Source organism: Cyanistes caeruleus, chromosome 3, assembly GCF_971803275.1.
Source record: "Cyanistes caeruleus chromosome 3, bCyaCae1.hap1.1, whole genome shotgun sequence".
NCBI lineage: Eukaryota > Metazoa > Chordata > Aves > Passeriformes > Paridae > Cyanistes > Cyanistes caeruleus.
The window spans coordinates 31,442,602-31,460,750 of NC_141703.1; the positions used below are offsets into that span (position 1 = coordinate 31,442,602).

Below are 18,149 nucleotides of genomic sequence, written 5' to 3' on the forward strand. Positions count from 1 at the left end.
ACTGTAAAAATTAGGATTGCAGGCAGCTTTGTAGCAAACTAATAACTTTGACAATTACATGAGTCATTTGTAAAATGGGCCGTGAATTAAAAAGACACAAACCAACTGTGGGGCATATCATAGAAAATTAAAATTAATGTGACATAATACTATTTCATTTACAATAAAAGTACTGCAGATGGAAGTGATGGGAAAAGTGGGAGGGGCAAAAATCCACGATTAGTATAATTACACCCATGCATCTGCTTCCCAAAGGCATGTTGCAATTTCAGCTCAGTATCAGCACCTCCTGCCAGCCATGCAGCAAGACAGCTGTGAGCAGACATCCTGGCTCCTGCTCTGTGGAATGAAGCTGGAAACCAGGGTGAAAAGAAATAAAAGGCACTGATTAAAACAAAAAGCCTAGTCAGCAGGTTCTTCAATCATGATGTAATCAATCTCTTTTATTTTTTTTTTCTTTTTGGTCTTGATGCTATTAATTGCCTTTCAAAGCCTTTGCAAAATGCACTTTTCTGATGATAACGAAACATTTCCTCCAGAATCAGTTTTCTGGCTCTCTCCTTATGCTAAACCCATAAAACCCATGCATTGAAAATCCTTACCTGGGAGACCATAGTGCAGATGTCACTAAATACAGCTTCCTTGATGGTTACTACAGAATGATGCATGTCACTGTCCTTTTCATGGACATCCTGTGACAATCCAGCAGGAGGAACCAGGGCCAAATTATAAATCACCTGGGCAGAGTCTCAATTGCACTATCTCTGAGAGGCAGGTCCTGCCTGTAGTGACACCTTGGGATTAAAATGTCAGCAAGTACTTCATGAAAGTTGTTATCTATTAATTATTTCATAACTCTGTAAAATATTAAAGAAACTATGCTGTAAAGGATTATGTAGACTTGAGAATTATTATCTTAATTGTGCTTAGACTGTAATTACAATGCACTGAGGTTACTGATCTCTTCTGAATGAGCCCAATGGTAGTCAAATATTTTAAAAGCCTTTAGAGTGAGGAAAGAGCTGAAGTTATTTAAAAACAAAATCCTGCCTAAGAGTATGCTGAGTAACACATCCATCACAAATGTAGTAAGGAAATACCTGAAAACTAAAAGGTGAAAAACAGGTCTTAATTGTTTAACATATTTATTTCCTCTAATATCAAAATGCTGTGCAGGATGTTATCAACACCAAATCTATTTTATGTTGTTAAAAGACATTAAAATGCTTTACAATACAGCATTAATAGGTTTAATGCATCCTGTTGAATCTAATGTAAAAATTACAATGTGAAAGTCTAGTTATCTGCCAAAGAGACAAAGCTAATCCTTTTGTCTATTACATTTTGGAAATTATACACCATTTTTTTCTAAATTAAATAACTGTCCAGCATATATCCTGCTAGGTAAAGAACTGTCATCTATGATATATTGCTTTTGGCCAAACAACCCTTAGCATGAATGAAGGTAATTATTTAATTGTTGAAAACACATGTCTCGTTATAAACACAGTGACTGGGTATAAATATTGCTTTCAGGATCGATATTTGTAAATCTCTCAGTGATTGTTGTTGGGCTGACATTTACATTTACATTTATATTTACAAACGGAAGCAAATCTTTTTAAACCTCTTTTATCAGCAAGCCTTGCAATCTCAGTTTAAGATTTAGGCAGCACCTTAGAGACTTCGTTTTGGCACGTAACTCCCAGCAGCTCGGGTTTGGCAGAGCTTTGAGGCCCTTACACAGTCTTGTCCCATCTTCCCTGCTGCCCTAGGGAGGGTTGGTGCGGACAGGAATGGTGGGAGCGTGGTGGACAGCTGAGCTCTCTGCTGCTGCAGCACAGGTCACTGCCTCTGAAAGCAGGCTCCTCTCACCGTGACACACCAAGGGGTGGATGTCTGCCTGGCCCTCTCGCACAGATCACAGCCCACTGGTGGGACCACACCTGCCCATTATTCCCACCATTTCTAACACTGGAGAGCAAGCACTCCCTCCTTCGCTGAGGTGCAAGCTGGCACACTCAGCCTGGGCAGCCAGAGCACACGTGGGTGTGGGGAGATGGCTAACTCATCTCTCTCCACTGACTTGCCAAGGAGGGCAGCTGACTGGCTCTGATTAATCACCCATTTCATAAGTGACTGAAGTCATATGAGGCAAATCCTTTTTTGTAGGCTTAAGTGATCAGCAATATGCCACCTGCAATTCTTACCTCCAGTTATCCCTTTTGATAACACCATACTCTGCATGAAAGAAATACTATTTCACTTAATAATTTTTCAAGATGTTGCACTGTCCTTTGCTGTGTATTTTATAGCTGACAAGGAGATGAATCTACATCAACCTTAACTAAAATGGAAAAAGCTGGGTCCACAGTTCCACAGTAGAATATCTAACCTGGTCTATACTGGAGCAGCTTGTTTTCATTGGTATATTAAATGTTGAATTTCTTGTTACATAACATTATATATATATATATATAAAACAATCCTGCAGAATGGTAGTGGGATATTTTGGGTCAGCTCCCATTCCTCTGATTCCCCCCTCCTTTTGTGCTTGCTTTCATCTGTGCCTTCCTGTTGCACACCATTAGACTGTGTACCCCTGCAGCAGCCATCACTTTGCGGTCTTGCCCTAATTTTCATCAGTTGGTGCTTCTTTGCTCTCTGTAGTTTTGGCAGTAATACAACAATATTACACTATTTCTTGTCTAGGCTTGATTAGAAATATTAACATAACCACTTTGATTTGCTGTGGTAGTGAAGATCCTCTGTTATCTGCTATACAAGATGGCAAATTATTATTTAAAGTTTCTTTTAACAATTACTGGCCTTTTTTCCTGTCATTCCGAACAATTCCTAATCACACAGGCTTAGTCACTGTAACAAGGATTTCTAGTCAACGTGTATTTCTCTATAGAAGGCAAATGATGTAACGGAAGTGTATGTAACACCCTGGCACACACTTAAGAAAATAAAATACAATGGCAGAATTCCTTGTGCATTCATTGATGATTTGATTTGAGTACACACAGTACAGGTGGAGTACAATGAGTGCAATGTGGCTCTAGATATTTATAAATAAAACCACCTGACTTTCATAAAGACTGTATCATTATATATCAATGTCCTTTGAGTTAAATACAGCCTTTAGATATTATCAAAAAATTGTCTCCAGCCTGGCTGGAATTCCAGAGACTCTGAGGTATCTTGATAACTTTGTCACACCTGACCTCTCTCTACCCTTTCACACATGAAGCTGCCAGAAAGACTTGGAGTTTTTGAAGACAAATCAATCTGTTGGTTTGCACAAATCACTGCACAATTTTATCAGTTTTGCTCCTTAGTCCTTGTGATAAGCCAAACCTTCCCTTACTTGAGGAAATTGTTCATTCTCCATCTTGTCCTGAAAAAATGGACTTTTAGCTTTGTGTTATTCTAGTGTATTCAGCTTGCTAAGCTATTTATTGTTTTTTCTAAATGTGTTGGCAGAAAATTTGTCAAATTTTTTTAAGTCTTCTCGTAGCATCTTGAAACATCTTCAGCATAAACTATCACATCTATGTCTGAAACATCTCTCCACATTCAGTGATTTTATGATGGTACAAAATGAGTATCTCAGCCCAAAGCAAATTTTAGTAAGGGTTTTACATGCTTTTATTTCAAATACTCCATTGAAAATTTCCCCTCCAGTGCAAATTAATCTGCTCATGCATTCATTCATTCATTTCCTCACTTCTCCTGTCTCTCCGTTTATGCCTCACTATCCTCTTTCATTTCTACCCTGCATTTAACACCCCTACTCCTACTTAGAACAGAGGAATGGGAAGGACCTTCTTGGTCAGTCTGTTCCCTTTTATATTTACTTCTATCTTTTAAGCTGCTTGTGTCCCACCAATACTCTAGCTTTAAGTCTGTTCTAGATCCTTACTTTTCTCACATGTAAGAATTTTTTTCTGTTTTCTAAACTAGAGTCATTAATGGCTTAGTCTCCTTCATTTTCATGTTGTACTAGTGTGGACAAAAGCCCACTTTTGCTCTCCGTGCTTCCTGGGATTTTTACCTCTACTGGTATTACTCATTTCTTCATAAGCTACTAAGCTTCAATACCCTGTCCTGGGGGTTCACAGACCAAAGGATATTAGCAGGCAGATGTTAGTAGAAGTAGGCAGGGACTTTTTATACATGTTTACTAGAATCACCCTGTGATGGGAAGACAGGAAAATGTCATGGCAAATAATGAGAAAATTCTTCACTGGAACAAGAAAGCAGTTCTTTCCAGTCTTCTTAAAAAGAACCCCTCAGGTCAAAGACAAGCTGTAAATAAGAGTGACTTCCAAAAACAGGAAGATGAACATCTCTGACAATGGACTTGGGGAAGAACAAGAGCTGTGAGTGCCTCCTCTTTATTTGCTGAGGAAGACAGGAAGCGTTCCTGGGAAGCTTGTGCCTCATTCTCCTTTCAGTATAGTATCTCCAGTACTGGCACAGTGCCTGCTAGCATGCTTTTGAGCTTGTGCAAGCAGGCTACCTGGAAAGAAATTCATGTGATCTAGGTAAGGCAATATCACCCCAAGGCAATAAGGAATCAGCAGTATTTGTATCTTTCATCCTCCATTTCAGAAGACATAAACACCGTGTGTGTACCAGGGACTGGCAAATCTTGATTTGCAGTGCCTGTCTTAAAAGCAAAGGTAATGGAGCCCTGCGATCTTTTCATTATTTTTTAATTTTAAATTTCGACTGATCTGTTATGCGCTGTTCTCATTAGCACTGCTTCCTCAGTGACAAGGTCACCTCCATTAATACCTAGCTATACTCCATGTGGTGACCAGAAGACAGAAAGTTGTAGGAATGGAGAAGTTTCAGTTTCGAAGCACTTCTAGTTAGGTATAGATCCAAGAAAAAGTAAAAAGAAGAAATAAAAGCTGAAGAACAGAATATGCATATTCAGCAACTATGCTTCTTTCAGGATTACACTTGCAAATTCAGGAAGCAGCAGTGTATGACTAAGTAGAGAAGAGATGCACAACTCAAAACCATGGGTGGGCTGGTGAGGACAACCAGTTGCTGGATTCTGTTGGAAACACGACTCTCTTTCCTCAAGGCCTGAAACAAGATTTTTAAACATGGGCACTAGACATTCAGAAGTGATGCCCAGCTTTTCATTATCACCCGTGGATAACAGTTTAGTTCTACAGATATTCCAGTTTGTAAGATATTTGTGCAGTGATATAGCTTCCTACTCCTGTGCCTTCCTTCTCCAGCTCAGTGCTTCTACAGTATGAGACTGTTTATTTGGGGCATCCTATTTGCTATGGAGATTGTGTTTCAAGAGGTAAAAAGCCTCTCTATACACATCACTTCCACCATGACAGTTCAGCCCTCCTCGATTTTCCTATCAAGTCTATCCACATCTCTAATGTGGATCCCATTTCTACAGCCTGAATTCTTGCTTCTCACTGCTGCTGCACATCAGTCACATTATTCTTGGTTCCCTTCCCATCTTTTGCTTTCCCCCCTAAAATTTTAGTTTACCTCCATTTTCTGCCCTTCATTCCCAGGACACAGTGTCTGCTTCTTTCATTTCATGCTACCTCCCTAAAATGTCCTCACCCAAAAGAGTGATTATTTCTAAGTTCACAACAGATCAACTAAGGTACACATGGACTCTAAGTCAGTAGAGTTGTAGTCAGCTATAGTCTGCACAGTTCTGATGGAGTTCTAAGTTCTAAGGACTTACCTTAAAAACTGAAAGAGCAATTTTAAGGAATGTTTAGAAACTTAAAATACTTCTCTTCAGGTGCATGTACAATGCAATGCTGTATAGATGGAACTGAACCTGTTCTGTCCAGGTCTTCTACCCAGTGCTCTATCCTGCTGCCTTGATTGCCTAACTTCTAGGCAGGAACAATTAAAATCCCACACTGATGCCAGTGTGATTCATACTGCTGATAGCAGGGGCAGCTCTTCTATGGCTGATTTACCTCTGGTTTTTAGATACTCTGAAGAATTTTGTTTTAGAAAATTATTAAGAGGCTCTTGAAGGGTGAGAACAACATACACTTGAAAGGAGTATTTTACTTATTGGATGATATTTTCATGGTTTATATATTCTGTGCTGATTGACTGTTTTTAGGTGTATGCAGAGTTTTTATAGGACAATCACCGTAAACAATGTGTAAGGACAGGTTCAGTCCAACTTGTTTTTGTTCTTTTCCTTACCCCTTGCAACTGATTCCTGTCTCTCTTTGAAAGGGAGTCAACAGGAAGCATGACACTCCAGGGAAGGATGTGTGACAGCATTCAACTTCCTGATGAAGCTTCATTCTTTGTACTATCATAACCATAAGCATCAGTGCCATGAGTATCCTTACCTACTGATCCTGTGTACCATGAGATAAAGTCTCTTTCTTAATACAGGAGCAGTTAGATCAGATACACCATGTATACTGCTTTGCATGGATAAAGAAATTTTGCAAGTTTATGTTAGATGTGGTTTTAATTACCTAAAAGAAATGAGATGTTACGGAGTTGGGGTTTTGAGGTTTATTTTTAAAAGAAAGACAGAAGAAGAGTGGATTATGTCTTTATTTTGGTTGAAAAGGAATCATCATAAAATACAAGCCAACAGTTTCCTGTTCTATGCACTATAGAGAAAATGCTGAGAATGCTGATTTTTATCCATAAGAAAAAGTGATCAAATATATTTATTGATAGGTGAAGTATTCGAGTCAGAACGAAGTCATGCTTGCTAATGCAATCTCAGGATGCATGTTACAATGACATAATAACGTTTCCACATGTCAAAATCACTTTGTCATTCAGCCTAAAGGTTAGTTGACAGAAAGGCTCCAGATTTAATTTTATCATCCCAGTTGACAAGGAGTCAATTCCCACTTCCAAGTTACTTGGATCCCCCACCTCCTTTATTATTCAGCCTTGCCTCATTCAGCAGGCAGAATCTGGAGAATACATTCCTCATTTTCACAAGTTGCAGAGTGGGCAATGGCCAAGGCAGGGCTTCCATATGAACCGTGTTCATGAGGTGCACAGAGAGCATTTTATTTTCCTAAGAGTTTTACCAAAGAGACAACAGGCAGTTGATTACAAAGCCTGTGGGAGCCAGAAGTAGCTTTGCAGTTCAGCCTTTGCCCCTGGGCTTGTCAGGCAGTTCTATAAGTCCTGCAGTTCAAAGCATTTTAAGGAATGTTTTCTTGCAACATATTTTGTTTAGCGCAGCCAAGCCTCAAGTGAAGGTTTCTGGCACACGCTATGCAGAGAAAGTTTCAGCACATATAATCACTTAAAAAAACTTGTAATTACTGCATTTACAGACATTTATGCATGACAATGGGTGGAGCTTTTCTGTATAGTGCATAAAAAATTACCTAAGTGAGGAATATTGAATGTTGGTTAAAAAATTACAATGGAAGCAGCATAACAAATCAAGAGATTGACTAGGTAGATTTTTGGGCACCCACTTATAAATCCATTGCACTTTACACTTTCAAGAGAAATTTTTTAAGCCTTCTCCCAAAAATATGGGTCTCTACAGAAGCTTGTGCTACGGCAGTCATGGTGTCTGAAAGGTTCCTGAGAACATTCAGTACCTACTATTTTTAATGATATGATGGGAAACTGTTTCATGCCTGAGAAATAAATGCCTTTTCTATACCTCAGGGGAAGAGTTGTGCAAGCCCGAATCATTTGCCATGCCTAGGCTAGTCTTTAAATTCTTGGTTCCAACTGTATGAGAAACTGGAGCTCCCGAAAGTCATGTTCCCATCCCAACTATATGCCTTATAAGGAACTTAATCATACCTGTCCCTGTTCACCAATCCCAGAGAGTTGAATCCAATGCTTTGGTGTCCTGCAGGATGGCCTGTGGGTGCGTGTTTCCATCTGAATATCAATATGTAGATAAGGCTGATCTGTTGCTTCTATAAAGTGACAGATCTTTTATTACTCTGTGATTGCATAGTAAACCAGAGCAAAACAGGTAAAGCACAAATCTCAGCCCTATTTGTGTCTCAGCTGGAAATTGAACTCACAAACATTTACAGACCAAATACTGCAAATAAAGACCTAGGGTTCTGATTATCTTACATCAACAGGAGCTTTTTAATACCAAGTTCAGGTTTATGGTGCACATATTTTTGTATATTTTACTACACTTGAATAATTTTTATTTTAACTTCTCCAGGAGAAGGGTAAAGGAACTGGGCCTGTTCAGCCTTGAAAAGAGATGACTGAAAGGGGACCTCATTAGTGCATGTAATTATCTAAAGGGGGGACGCCAAACGGAGGGAGCCAGGCTCTTCTCAGTGGTGCCAATCACCAGGACACAGGCAAGGGGCAGAAACTGATGCCCAGGAAGTTCCACCTGAGTATGAGGAAGAACTTCTTTACTGTAGGGGTGACCGAGCACTGGAACAGATTGCACAGGGAGGGTGTGGAGTCTCCCTCACTGGAGATACTCAAGAACTTTCTGGACACAATTCTGTGCCATGTGCTGACTCTGCTTTGAGGCTGGACCAGTGACCCACTGTGGTCCTTTCCAACTTGACCGATTCTGTGATTGTGTGAGCACAGCAACTCCCCAGCCAGTGTATACTGTTCCTCCAACTTAAGGACATGCGTGGCTGCTCTTGTTATAAATATTGTCAACGGCTTAGCCTAAATTAAGAATTAACGAGACTAGAAGGCTCGAATCCTCTAAATATAGATTTCTGTAACTCTCCAAGTTGGCCCGTGTATTTCTGGCTCCCCAAGGAATGAATGCACGGCGTTCTGCAGGCGCCTGTTGAGGATGACTGTATTCCGCATCGGTCTCCCCGCGGCAGCAGTGGCAGGGGAAGGGGCAGGGTGAGGGCGGTGGCAGGGGCTGTAGCAGGGGCAAAGACAGCGGCAGGGGTAGCGGCAGGATCAGGGCCAGCTGCCCCGGAGCCGCCGGTGCCCGTGCCCGTGCCCGTCCCTCCGGCCTCCGGGCAGCCCAGCCCTCGAGCCGTCCCTCCTGCCGCTCGGTGGTTGGGGCGCGGGGTGAGGCCGGGCCGTGCCGTAGCAACCGGGCGGTCTCCAGGCTCACAGCGGTACCGAGGGCGGCCGGGTAGGCGGCGGTGAGGCCGCGGCTGGAGGCAGGTGAGGGCGGCCCGGCGGCCGCCGCCGTGCTGGGGGAGGCGAGGAGGCGGCGCTGGCGGCGGCCCCGGCCCTGCCAGCGGGGCAGCGGCAGCCGGGCCCCGGCGCTGGCGCAGGGCTGTGCCGCCGAGCCGTGGTCCCTCACCCCGGTGGGCCCGGCTTCCCTCCCCCGCCCGTTGCCATGCGGTGTGTACAGGGACGCGGCCGGTTGCCTCAGGTGGCCGCTGCGAGGGCGCAGCGCCCGTGGGCGAGATGGCCGGGGCTCTCTCTGGCCCTCGTCCGCTCTTCCCCTCTTCTTCGGGCCCCGCTGTGGTTTTGCTATGACAACTTGAGAAGGGACCCCATCAGTGTATAAATATCTAAAGGGGGGCGGGCGGGGGGGATGTGAGCCAAGAGAAAGGGCCCAGGCTCTTCTCGGTAGTGCCAATCACTAGAACAGGAGGCAAAGGGCAGAAACTGATGCCCGGGAAGTTCCACCTGAATATGAGGAAGAACTTCTTTACTGTGGGGGTGACCGAGCACTGGAACAGATTGTCCAGAAAGGTTGTGGAGTGTTCCTTACTGGAGATCTTCAAGAAAATCCTGGACACAATCCTGTGCATTGTGCTCTAGGGTAACATTACTTGAGTGGAGATTGGACCAGATGAGCCACTGTGGTCTCTTTTGACTTGACCCATTCTGTTACTCCATGATTCCATTTCTGCAGTGGGCAGACACCAGCCTCAGCTCTTTGCACTCCCTTTATCTGGGGTTCAGTGCTTAAGGTGGTGTGGGGCAGCTTCTTGGACATAATCATGAACCATGATCCACGACATAAGGTGTGTGGGCTTTCCCAAGGCATTCCTGCCTGTCAGGAGCAGCCCAGTGGAATTGCCTCAGCAAACATTGCCACCCGCACATGTTCCATGCTTGTAGCCAATGGTGAGTTACAGCTTTAGCATTTTGTTTGTGCTTGACAGAGTGGAAATGGTAGAGGTGCCCAGATGAACTCTGGTTCACCTTTTGAAAATAACCTGTTTGGATTCAGATCTTGGGCTGAAGGTTATCCCAGCTAACATTGGTTTTGAGCTCACTGTTGCTAAGACTTGAAGTAAAAACTCAGTGTTTCCATTGGAAGTTGCTTCACCTGCTTTTGAATGCTCCTTTTCATACAGAGCTAGCATTTCATGTCCAGGTGTTGTTCAAGCAACTTGGGGTGGTGCTAGAGGCTAAGGCAGGGGAAAATCTGTTGCCATACCTCTGGGCATCTGGAAAATGAGACAACACCTGGGATTCATTTTCTGATGCATGCTGCTGCCTGAAATCTGTCTTAGCTATTGCTGTGAGAGTAGTCTGGTACTTTTCCTGTGTTCTGAGAGAAAAATGGAACAAGCCTTGTGGCTTGCTGTGGCCTTTTACTGTAGGCATTGTCTGCCACAGCTCCCCTGTGGCAAGGGCTTCCCTTTAATTCCCTGATGCCCAAGGCTAGTCAGAGGTTGTGCTGCACAACACCTGGGGTGCTAGGGTGCAGAACAGAGTCCTGCTTTTTTTAAGTCCTCCCTGCCCTTCACACTGTTCATCCCTTCCTTCGTGAGCAGGACAATGACTGGAATGGTTTATATGTTTCCATATGGGTATTAAAACCCATATAAGAGGAATAAATAGCATGTTCCATTCTGCAATGAAGAAAGAGGTAGAAAGCTAAGTCTTTGGGTTAAATATTTTATCCTGTTTTTGCTTTTACCGTGGGAAAAGCTGCTTGATGACAACAGCTAACAGCTGTCCTGTTAGTGATTCATAAATATCCCTCATTCATTCATCTTACTTATTTAAGGAAAAAACAAAGCATTGATGTCTCAAAGCAATACACTCAGCTACTGTATGGTACCTTGCTTTGTCTGGTGTTTTGTCTTCTCTTCATCTGCTGTGTCTTATTCACACTGGGGCCTTATACCACATTCACACACATAATTAATTTTCTTTGTGACTCATCTTGTAGTCTTATAGGCAAAGTTATGAATCTTTTCACAAAATTGCATCTCAGATACTCCCAGGTTTAGTCATAAATCGGATTATAGCAAAGGTAAGATACACTGCAAAGCAATAATAGAATATAATACAGCTGGCAGACAGCATGCAAAAGCACCACACTCATTTTTCTAGCATACTGGCTCTTTTTAATGATAATTTAGGGTGAAGGAAGGGAAACAATATTACCAATTTCCTGATTTTCCGCTTTTGAGCTTGTGGATCCCTGTCAAATCCGACTTCAGCCTTTCTTGAGATGGGGAGTAGCTATCATTTTTACTTTTTGTTTACTGTTTGTGTAAAATCCTGATCTCATCCTTCTGTAGTTTATTATTGGCTGGGAATGTAGAGCTGGTCTGCAGTTCATATTGTCTTCATATTGCATGACAATATTTTATTTTTTTTAAACCATGATTCCTCAGAATTTCAGAATAAAGGAAAGAGGAGCTGCCAGTCAAGAGATCTATCATGACTGCTAATCCATCTAAGAGAATTGCCTGGAGTGACTGTGAGTATTTCATCACTATTTTTGCATAGGTTCCATGTTTTCCTAGATAACTTCCATTTTCCTTTGGAGCACTGTTGTGTGCATGCTGGGTGTGCACAAGCCATTTTGAAGCTGTGCCACTCTCACCTGGGCTGTGTATGGGGTGCTGAGCTGGCCTTTATGTATTTTTGGAGAAGAAAACTGGGAATGACTGTTCAAGTGACTATAAACAATGTCTGGCTGTATTCAAAGATTGAGCAGCTGCAAACCTTCACCTGCCTCTCTCTGGAGTTAACATCTGGCACTGCTGCTTCAACTCAGAGCAAAGGAGGGCTGGTAAAATGCCAATCTCTACAGGCATGCCAGCCCAGTATCCTGTTTGTAGGACTGATGACTGTGAAAGAACTCATGCCAGTCTACATGAGATACTGTATACTACACTGTACAGAAATCCTTTGTCACTGAAAGATGATTTCTGAAGATAAGTCTCATTTCCTTTTTGTAGTGTTAACTGCAGAACTGTCTATCTAATGAACCTTTGGAATCAGGTTGGTTGTTATAATACTTAAATTTAGCAGGGAGTTCTGATCATATTCCATACTAGACTGAAGGTTATTTTGGAGGCATTTGAGACAGAAGTACCTTTCTTTGTATTTTGGGCCAGTTTGATACATGCAGTACATTTATGGGCAGTTTACAGTATATGGGCAATGGAGCACTGGAACACACCAGATGATGTTGGTACTGGGGAAAATGTACAGAAATTTCCAAAGTCCACAGAAAGTAAACTTAGATACAGCAAGGGTATTTAATCAACTAGAGCCAGCTTAGCTCATGCAGAGTATTTTGGGAACGAACAGGAAATACCAAAGTCCTGCTAGAACCTCTGTGCTGAGAAACAGAGGCATTATTGTCATTGCTTCCATTTCTGCCTCAGGACTCTGGGGTCTGAGCTGTTGCTGCTGCCAAATGCAAGTAGAGCTAGCCTAGCAAAAAAATACTGCCTTGCTTAGGTGTGTTCCATGTCCTGTAGAACTTGAAAGGAACCTGGACCTTCATGTCCATGATTTCTTATGCATGCATATGATCCATCACAGCACAGAGCAGAAACTGACAGAATCATCAGTATCATTTAAACTTGAGGCAAATGATGTGACTAGAGGGAATTTCACCAACCTTGCAATAAAGTCAGATTCTTTTGGGGATAATGCTATTGCTTAGGGTAGGAGTTCAACATACAGATTTTAGGAAATACTTGTTTATTGCATAATGCTTCTAATGTGTATGTGGTGTAAGCCTGACAATCTTTGAATGCCTATTACGTGTTCTGATTTCCAAGACTTAGGAGAGGTGTCTTAGGAGTTGGAAGAAGTGCCATTTGGCAAACTGGACTTATATTTCTGGGCTTGAATTTCAGCATACAAGAGACATTTTCTTTAATAAATTTAAGGTGAATGTATATGGATGAACAAAAAGATGTAACAGCAAGTGGATGTGTAGGACTGAGAGCAGCTTTCCAGATTAAGGACATTATTCAGCATAAAAAAAAACAAACCAAGAGTTGAGCTATACATAGATACAGGACTGTGGAATACAGGTAAAGAAAGGAGGGAATGCAGGTAAAGAAAGGAGAAATTAATTTTGTTTGGTTTTGAAATTGCTTGGTTAAATTAGAAATGTAGTGTTCCCCTCCTTTCTCTTTGCAGCAGATGCCTTTGATTCAAAGCACAGACAAAATCCTGAAGATTCCCACAAGAAGAAATCAAAAGAGGAGAAAAGGAGACAGGTGGTCAGTCAGTGGAGAACAGATGTACAGTTGCTTGTTTCATCTTCTAAATGGCTTCAATGTTATGGTCTCAAAAGAAACAAATTGTCCCTCTCCCAGATTTTGTCCCAGATTGGATTCCAGCACAGGAAAGGTATAAAGAAAAATCAATAATAGGATAATAAACCCCCCAACTTTGAATAGTCTAGAGAGTCACACTCATTCTGCACCCCAGTGTATACAGTGGAGATTTTCGTATTGACTTTTAGGATAATGGAAGAAATGGAAGCTGTATCCACAGTTGCTGACATTGCTAGTTCAGAGAACTGAGAAACTCCTTCTCCTTTTGATGTGAGAAGAACTTAGGGCATGAGAATGGCTTTCCTTACTCAACTGTACTGTTTCTTTACCCTAGGCTGCAATATAGATGTAGCTGGGAAATAGCTGGTGCTGCTGAGACTGTTAATCTTTTTCTTGCAAATAACACATGATAAGATCTCTGTCTCCTTTCAGATGGCAAACATAATGTATGCCGTGCCATAATCTGTGATCTACTATTGATCATCAGGGTTAGTAGATGTGCTTGGGAATAGGATATTATTTCTGGGTATCCAGCTTTAAGGAAAAAGTTAAATTTAATTAGAATTCAGTCTGCTTTTCATGCAAAGTCAGACTATAGAAAAATGTTCCTTTGCAGTTATCTGACGGCTGGAGGGGAAGAGTTTGCTAATAATTATTAACCACGGCCATAATGGTGCTTTGCAGAGCATGGTAATATATTCTTTTCTTTGAACAGCTTGCTGCCTGAGAAGTAGGAATCGTAATGTATTGCAATAGTTCTAGGCTGCATAATTTAAGGTTTTGGCTGGCTTATGTCCATGGGGCATTCAAAGATCACTAGTGCAATTCCTGATATGTTGTATGCTGCAGATGAAAAAGAAGCTGTTAAGGAGGGTTAAAGTTGTTACAGTGTTAGGAGCAGAATGTACTAGCCTGGCAGGGCAGCATGGTGTACAGATAGCTGCTTTATGACGTTAACTATTCCCACCCCTAATGTTTTCCTATCAGTGAAGATCCTGGAGAAGATTTCTAGCTACTGAAAGTGCAGAGTGTGGCCTTTTCCTTAGATGCACTCACTTTTGCACCCATTGAGTTGTGTAAGAGAAAGCATTATCTGTACCAGATTTTGTATTTGGTTTGACAGACAAATATTTGCAAGTTCTGTTGAGAGGTTGCCCAAACCTCACAATAATTAAAGTCTCATGTAGCTTTTTGACCTATAAGTAGTTAGATGTTGTTTTTTTCCTCACTTATGACTAAAGTGGGAGGAAGCACCAAAAGCAGGGCTGCTCTGTGGTAGGAAATTGAACCAGAAGCCAAAAGGGACTGCAGCCCAGGCAAAGCCCTCACTGAACAGGATACAGTCCTGCAGCAGGGTGAGGTAATTAACCATGCCTAGGGTCCATCCAGGGAATGCAGCCAAAGACAACAGGAGGTGCAGCCAGAGGTTGAGGGCCTCAGGTCCCCATCATAGATATAACCAGAAAGTGAAACAACAACAGAATTTCTCTCAAGTTTCTTAATGTCAAGAGCTCAATACTGATGTGTGTACCTCACACTTGGATGACATACTCATCAGCCTGAAAAATACCTGTTTGAAGTAGTCCCAAAGATTAGCAACTTGATCTTTTGTAAATTTTACTGTAGATTATGTGACCACCTTGGGGAAACCTGTGGCTTCTCGATATGCAGATGGTCTGTTTCCTCAATACAAGACAGCACAAGATGGCAGCGTGTATAATGTAAGTGTGGCTGTTGTGGTAACTTCCCTATGCACTTAGAAGTCATTATCACTGTAGCGGAATGATGAGACTAAAATGCCTTCCTAGGGCATAAAATACTTATATTCTTTGTGAGAAATGTATCTTTTGATAATTTTTCTTCTGTTTTGTCAAACTGTTAGTGATAACTATCGATGGTTAACTAGATATCTTTTTTTCCTTTTTAAGTCTTAGTCTCTTGCCTTGGTGCAGCATTGCAGTAAATCTTTTCCAGACGAGATTGCAGTTTCTAAGCAACATCTACCCTGTCTTGAAAGAGAGAACCCTTAAAGAGAAGATGCTCAGAACCAGTTAAAAAAAATAAAATTGTAATCAATAAAACAAACGGGGATGCTGAAATAAGAAGACATAATGCGCTGTCATTGCCAATGCAAAGCAGTGCTTTGCTTAGTGCCAGCAGGTCACAAAAGGCTCAGCCTATTCTACAGAGACAGCTAGCTGGATCTCTGCCCAGGCTCATGTTCTAAGGAATGTCTTAGCAACAGCTGCTGGCAGCCCCATTGTTGAGAGGATGTATTCTGATTGAAGAGATGTGCATGTGAGTGTGGAAGGGAAAGAGTTAATTTATAAAGGATTTTACAAAAGGAGAATGGTTTGTAATTTTTTCTGATGACTAGAGTCACATCTGATGGCAGAAAGCTTGAAAATGAGTAAAGAATCATTTCAGGAAGCCTTTTCCCCTCATTTTATTCCCATTATTCAATGTGAAATACCTACAAAATGTCTTTTTATCTTAGAACATGTTGTGAGCAGCAGGAAAGGCATTTTTGCTACTATATAAAATCTGGTCAGATCTCCTTTAGGATATTGAGTACAATATTGTATACAGTTACTACAGGCTTAGAAGAAGCCATTCAAACCAGAGCAGGTACTGAGAAGAGCTGGTAGGATGAACTGCAGTGCTGTGATCATATTATAAGAAGGCTTGGTTGATGTTGAAATGTAAGCCTGAAAGAAGACAGAAGAAGGGTAGTATTACAGCCCTTGAATGCTCCAGAAAGGCAAATTTCAGGGATAGGGAGAAGCTGTAGTTTTTCTCTGCTAAAAGGCATGCTAGTCCAAAAATAAATAGGTATGAATTGAATGAATAAAATTAGGCTGGACAGTCAGAAGTTTCCTGGCCCGCAGAGAAATGGAAGTCTGCACTTGCTTACTACACGTGAGGGAGTATTCTAAGAAAACTGCTTTATTTTAAGATGAGGTTTGGTCGGTGTAGTGCAGTAAACTTCTTTGTATGAATCTGACTGTCATAGCCCAGGAGACTGGATTTCTGAGTGCTCCTTCCCAGGCCGACATTCCTTTGGCAGGCTGCCTGAGACTGTGTATGTGGGAGGCACATTACAGGGCCCAAACTGATATTAAAGAACACAGAAAAATACAAACGAGAGGGAGAAGTGTGCAGACTGACACAAGATATCTTCTCCCTGAGAAATAATCCATGAAAACATTTTTATTTCCAAGGTTTTGGAATATAAGTAAATCAGCTTACATGGGCCAGAGATACTGGGGGAATCTGTGGTGCATTTTTAGACCCACAGGTCATGGTTAATGTGTTTTAATTAAACTTATTCATAGGGAGGATGTGCAGGTTTTAATTTTAATACTGGATCTAGATTTTACTTTTCTGGAAAGATATGGGAAGTTTAGATGTTGATTGCACTTATCTGAACTAAATTTGCTTAAGCCCATACCCACAAATAGTTAATCTGTAATGCTGGGCATTGTTAGTGAAATAACAGTACAAACGAGAAACATTTTACGTTTTCCTTTCAAATGCTAAAGACAAGGTGGAGATTGAAGTGCCCTAGAACCAAACCGTATGCTGCCTTGTATTGCTGTAAAAATTTTTTTAAAAGCCAGTCAAAGTTCTAGTCTGAGGAGGTACAAAGTTTCTGTGTCCTTGTTTGTTCACCCATCTGCTCTGCAGCCCTTTCTACATCCTAGCCTGTGTTCAGCTCATTCTAATTGCTCCAGTTTTGAGACAGACAAGTCAGACAACCCACTGGCACTGTCCCATGCTCACATAAAAAGTTTATGGAAAGCAATTAGGACAAAATGCAGTGCCTTTTTTTTATAGCTTAGATGCATTTGTCAAGTATTTGCTCTTGAAACAGTGGAGGGAAAATGGGTTGTTTTCACTGCTACCTTAGCTGGCATATCTGACACTTACAAACTAGCTATGCAGCTGTGCTAAGCTTGGGGCTGCATTTGTATTATTTGTTTTGATGTTCAATTTCCTTCTCTCTCTTATTTGAATAAAGCTGACAGCCAAAAAAGAACTAATTCTTCATTTTGTGGATTGCCTAATTGGAGCCATTGAGCTATATAAGCAGCGAATGGAATGGTTAACCAGTGAGAGCCGGCAGATATTTGGAGTGATTCAAGAACAGTGCATTGTCATTGTGTTGGATTTTGGCACTGCAGCTCCAAATGAATTTGATCTATGTCGGGATGCACTTTCTATGGTACTTGTGGAACAGGTGATACAAATTTCCAGATTCAATCTCATTCGGTAAGCAGAAAGAATCAGAATCATGAAAGGGTTTGGGTTGGAAGGCACTTGTAAAGGTGATCCGGTCCATAACTCCTGCAAATGGCCAGGGACACCTTCCAGTACACCACGTTGCTCAAAGCCACATCCTGTCTGACCTTGAATGTTTCCAAGGATGAGGCATCTCCCACCTCTCTGGGCAACCTGCTCATTTGTTTAAGCACCCTCATTGTAAAAATATTCTTCCTTTTGTCTAGTCTGAATATAGGTTGTTTTAGTTTAAAAGCATCACCCATTGTCATATTGCTACAGGCCCTATTAAAAAGACTTTCCCCATTTTTCTTCTAAGTCCCTTTGTACTGAAAGGCCAATTAGACCTCTCCAGGCTGGTCAAAGAAGTCGGTGTTGGCACATTGCTGCAGA

At 41.6% G+C, this 18,149-nt stretch overlaps 1 protein-coding gene across 39 annotated transcripts in view; it reads left to right on the plus strand.

Moving 5' to 3' along the window:
- Positions 1–8,798: 8,798 nt before the first annotated feature.
- The window catches only part of VWA3B (von Willebrand factor A domain containing 3B), a 58,908-nt gene continuing 49,557 nt past the window's right edge, over positions 8,799–18,149 (plus strand). For 4 of the 39 annotated variants that reach the window (XR_015284379.1, XM_086880554.1, XM_086880565.1 and 1 more), the window contains exons 1-5: positions 8,818–9,138; positions 11,565–11,650; positions 13,336–13,548; positions 15,102–15,196; positions 17,497–17,747. Coding sequence is in view for 37 of the 39 variants with exons in the window: in XM_086880554.1 (XP_086736680.1) it covers positions 11,611–11,650; positions 13,336–13,548; positions 15,102–15,196; positions 17,497–17,747 (599 nt within the window). In the remaining 2 variants the exon portion in view is untranslated. Of the gene's footprint in view, positions 9,139–9,189; positions 10,057–11,564; positions 11,651–13,079; positions 13,227–13,335; positions 13,549–15,101; positions 15,197–15,403; positions 17,748–18,149 lie in introns of those variants that run through there. The other 35 variants (XM_086880558.1, XM_086880570.1, XM_086880581.1 and 32 more) reach the window with 20 other exon arrangements.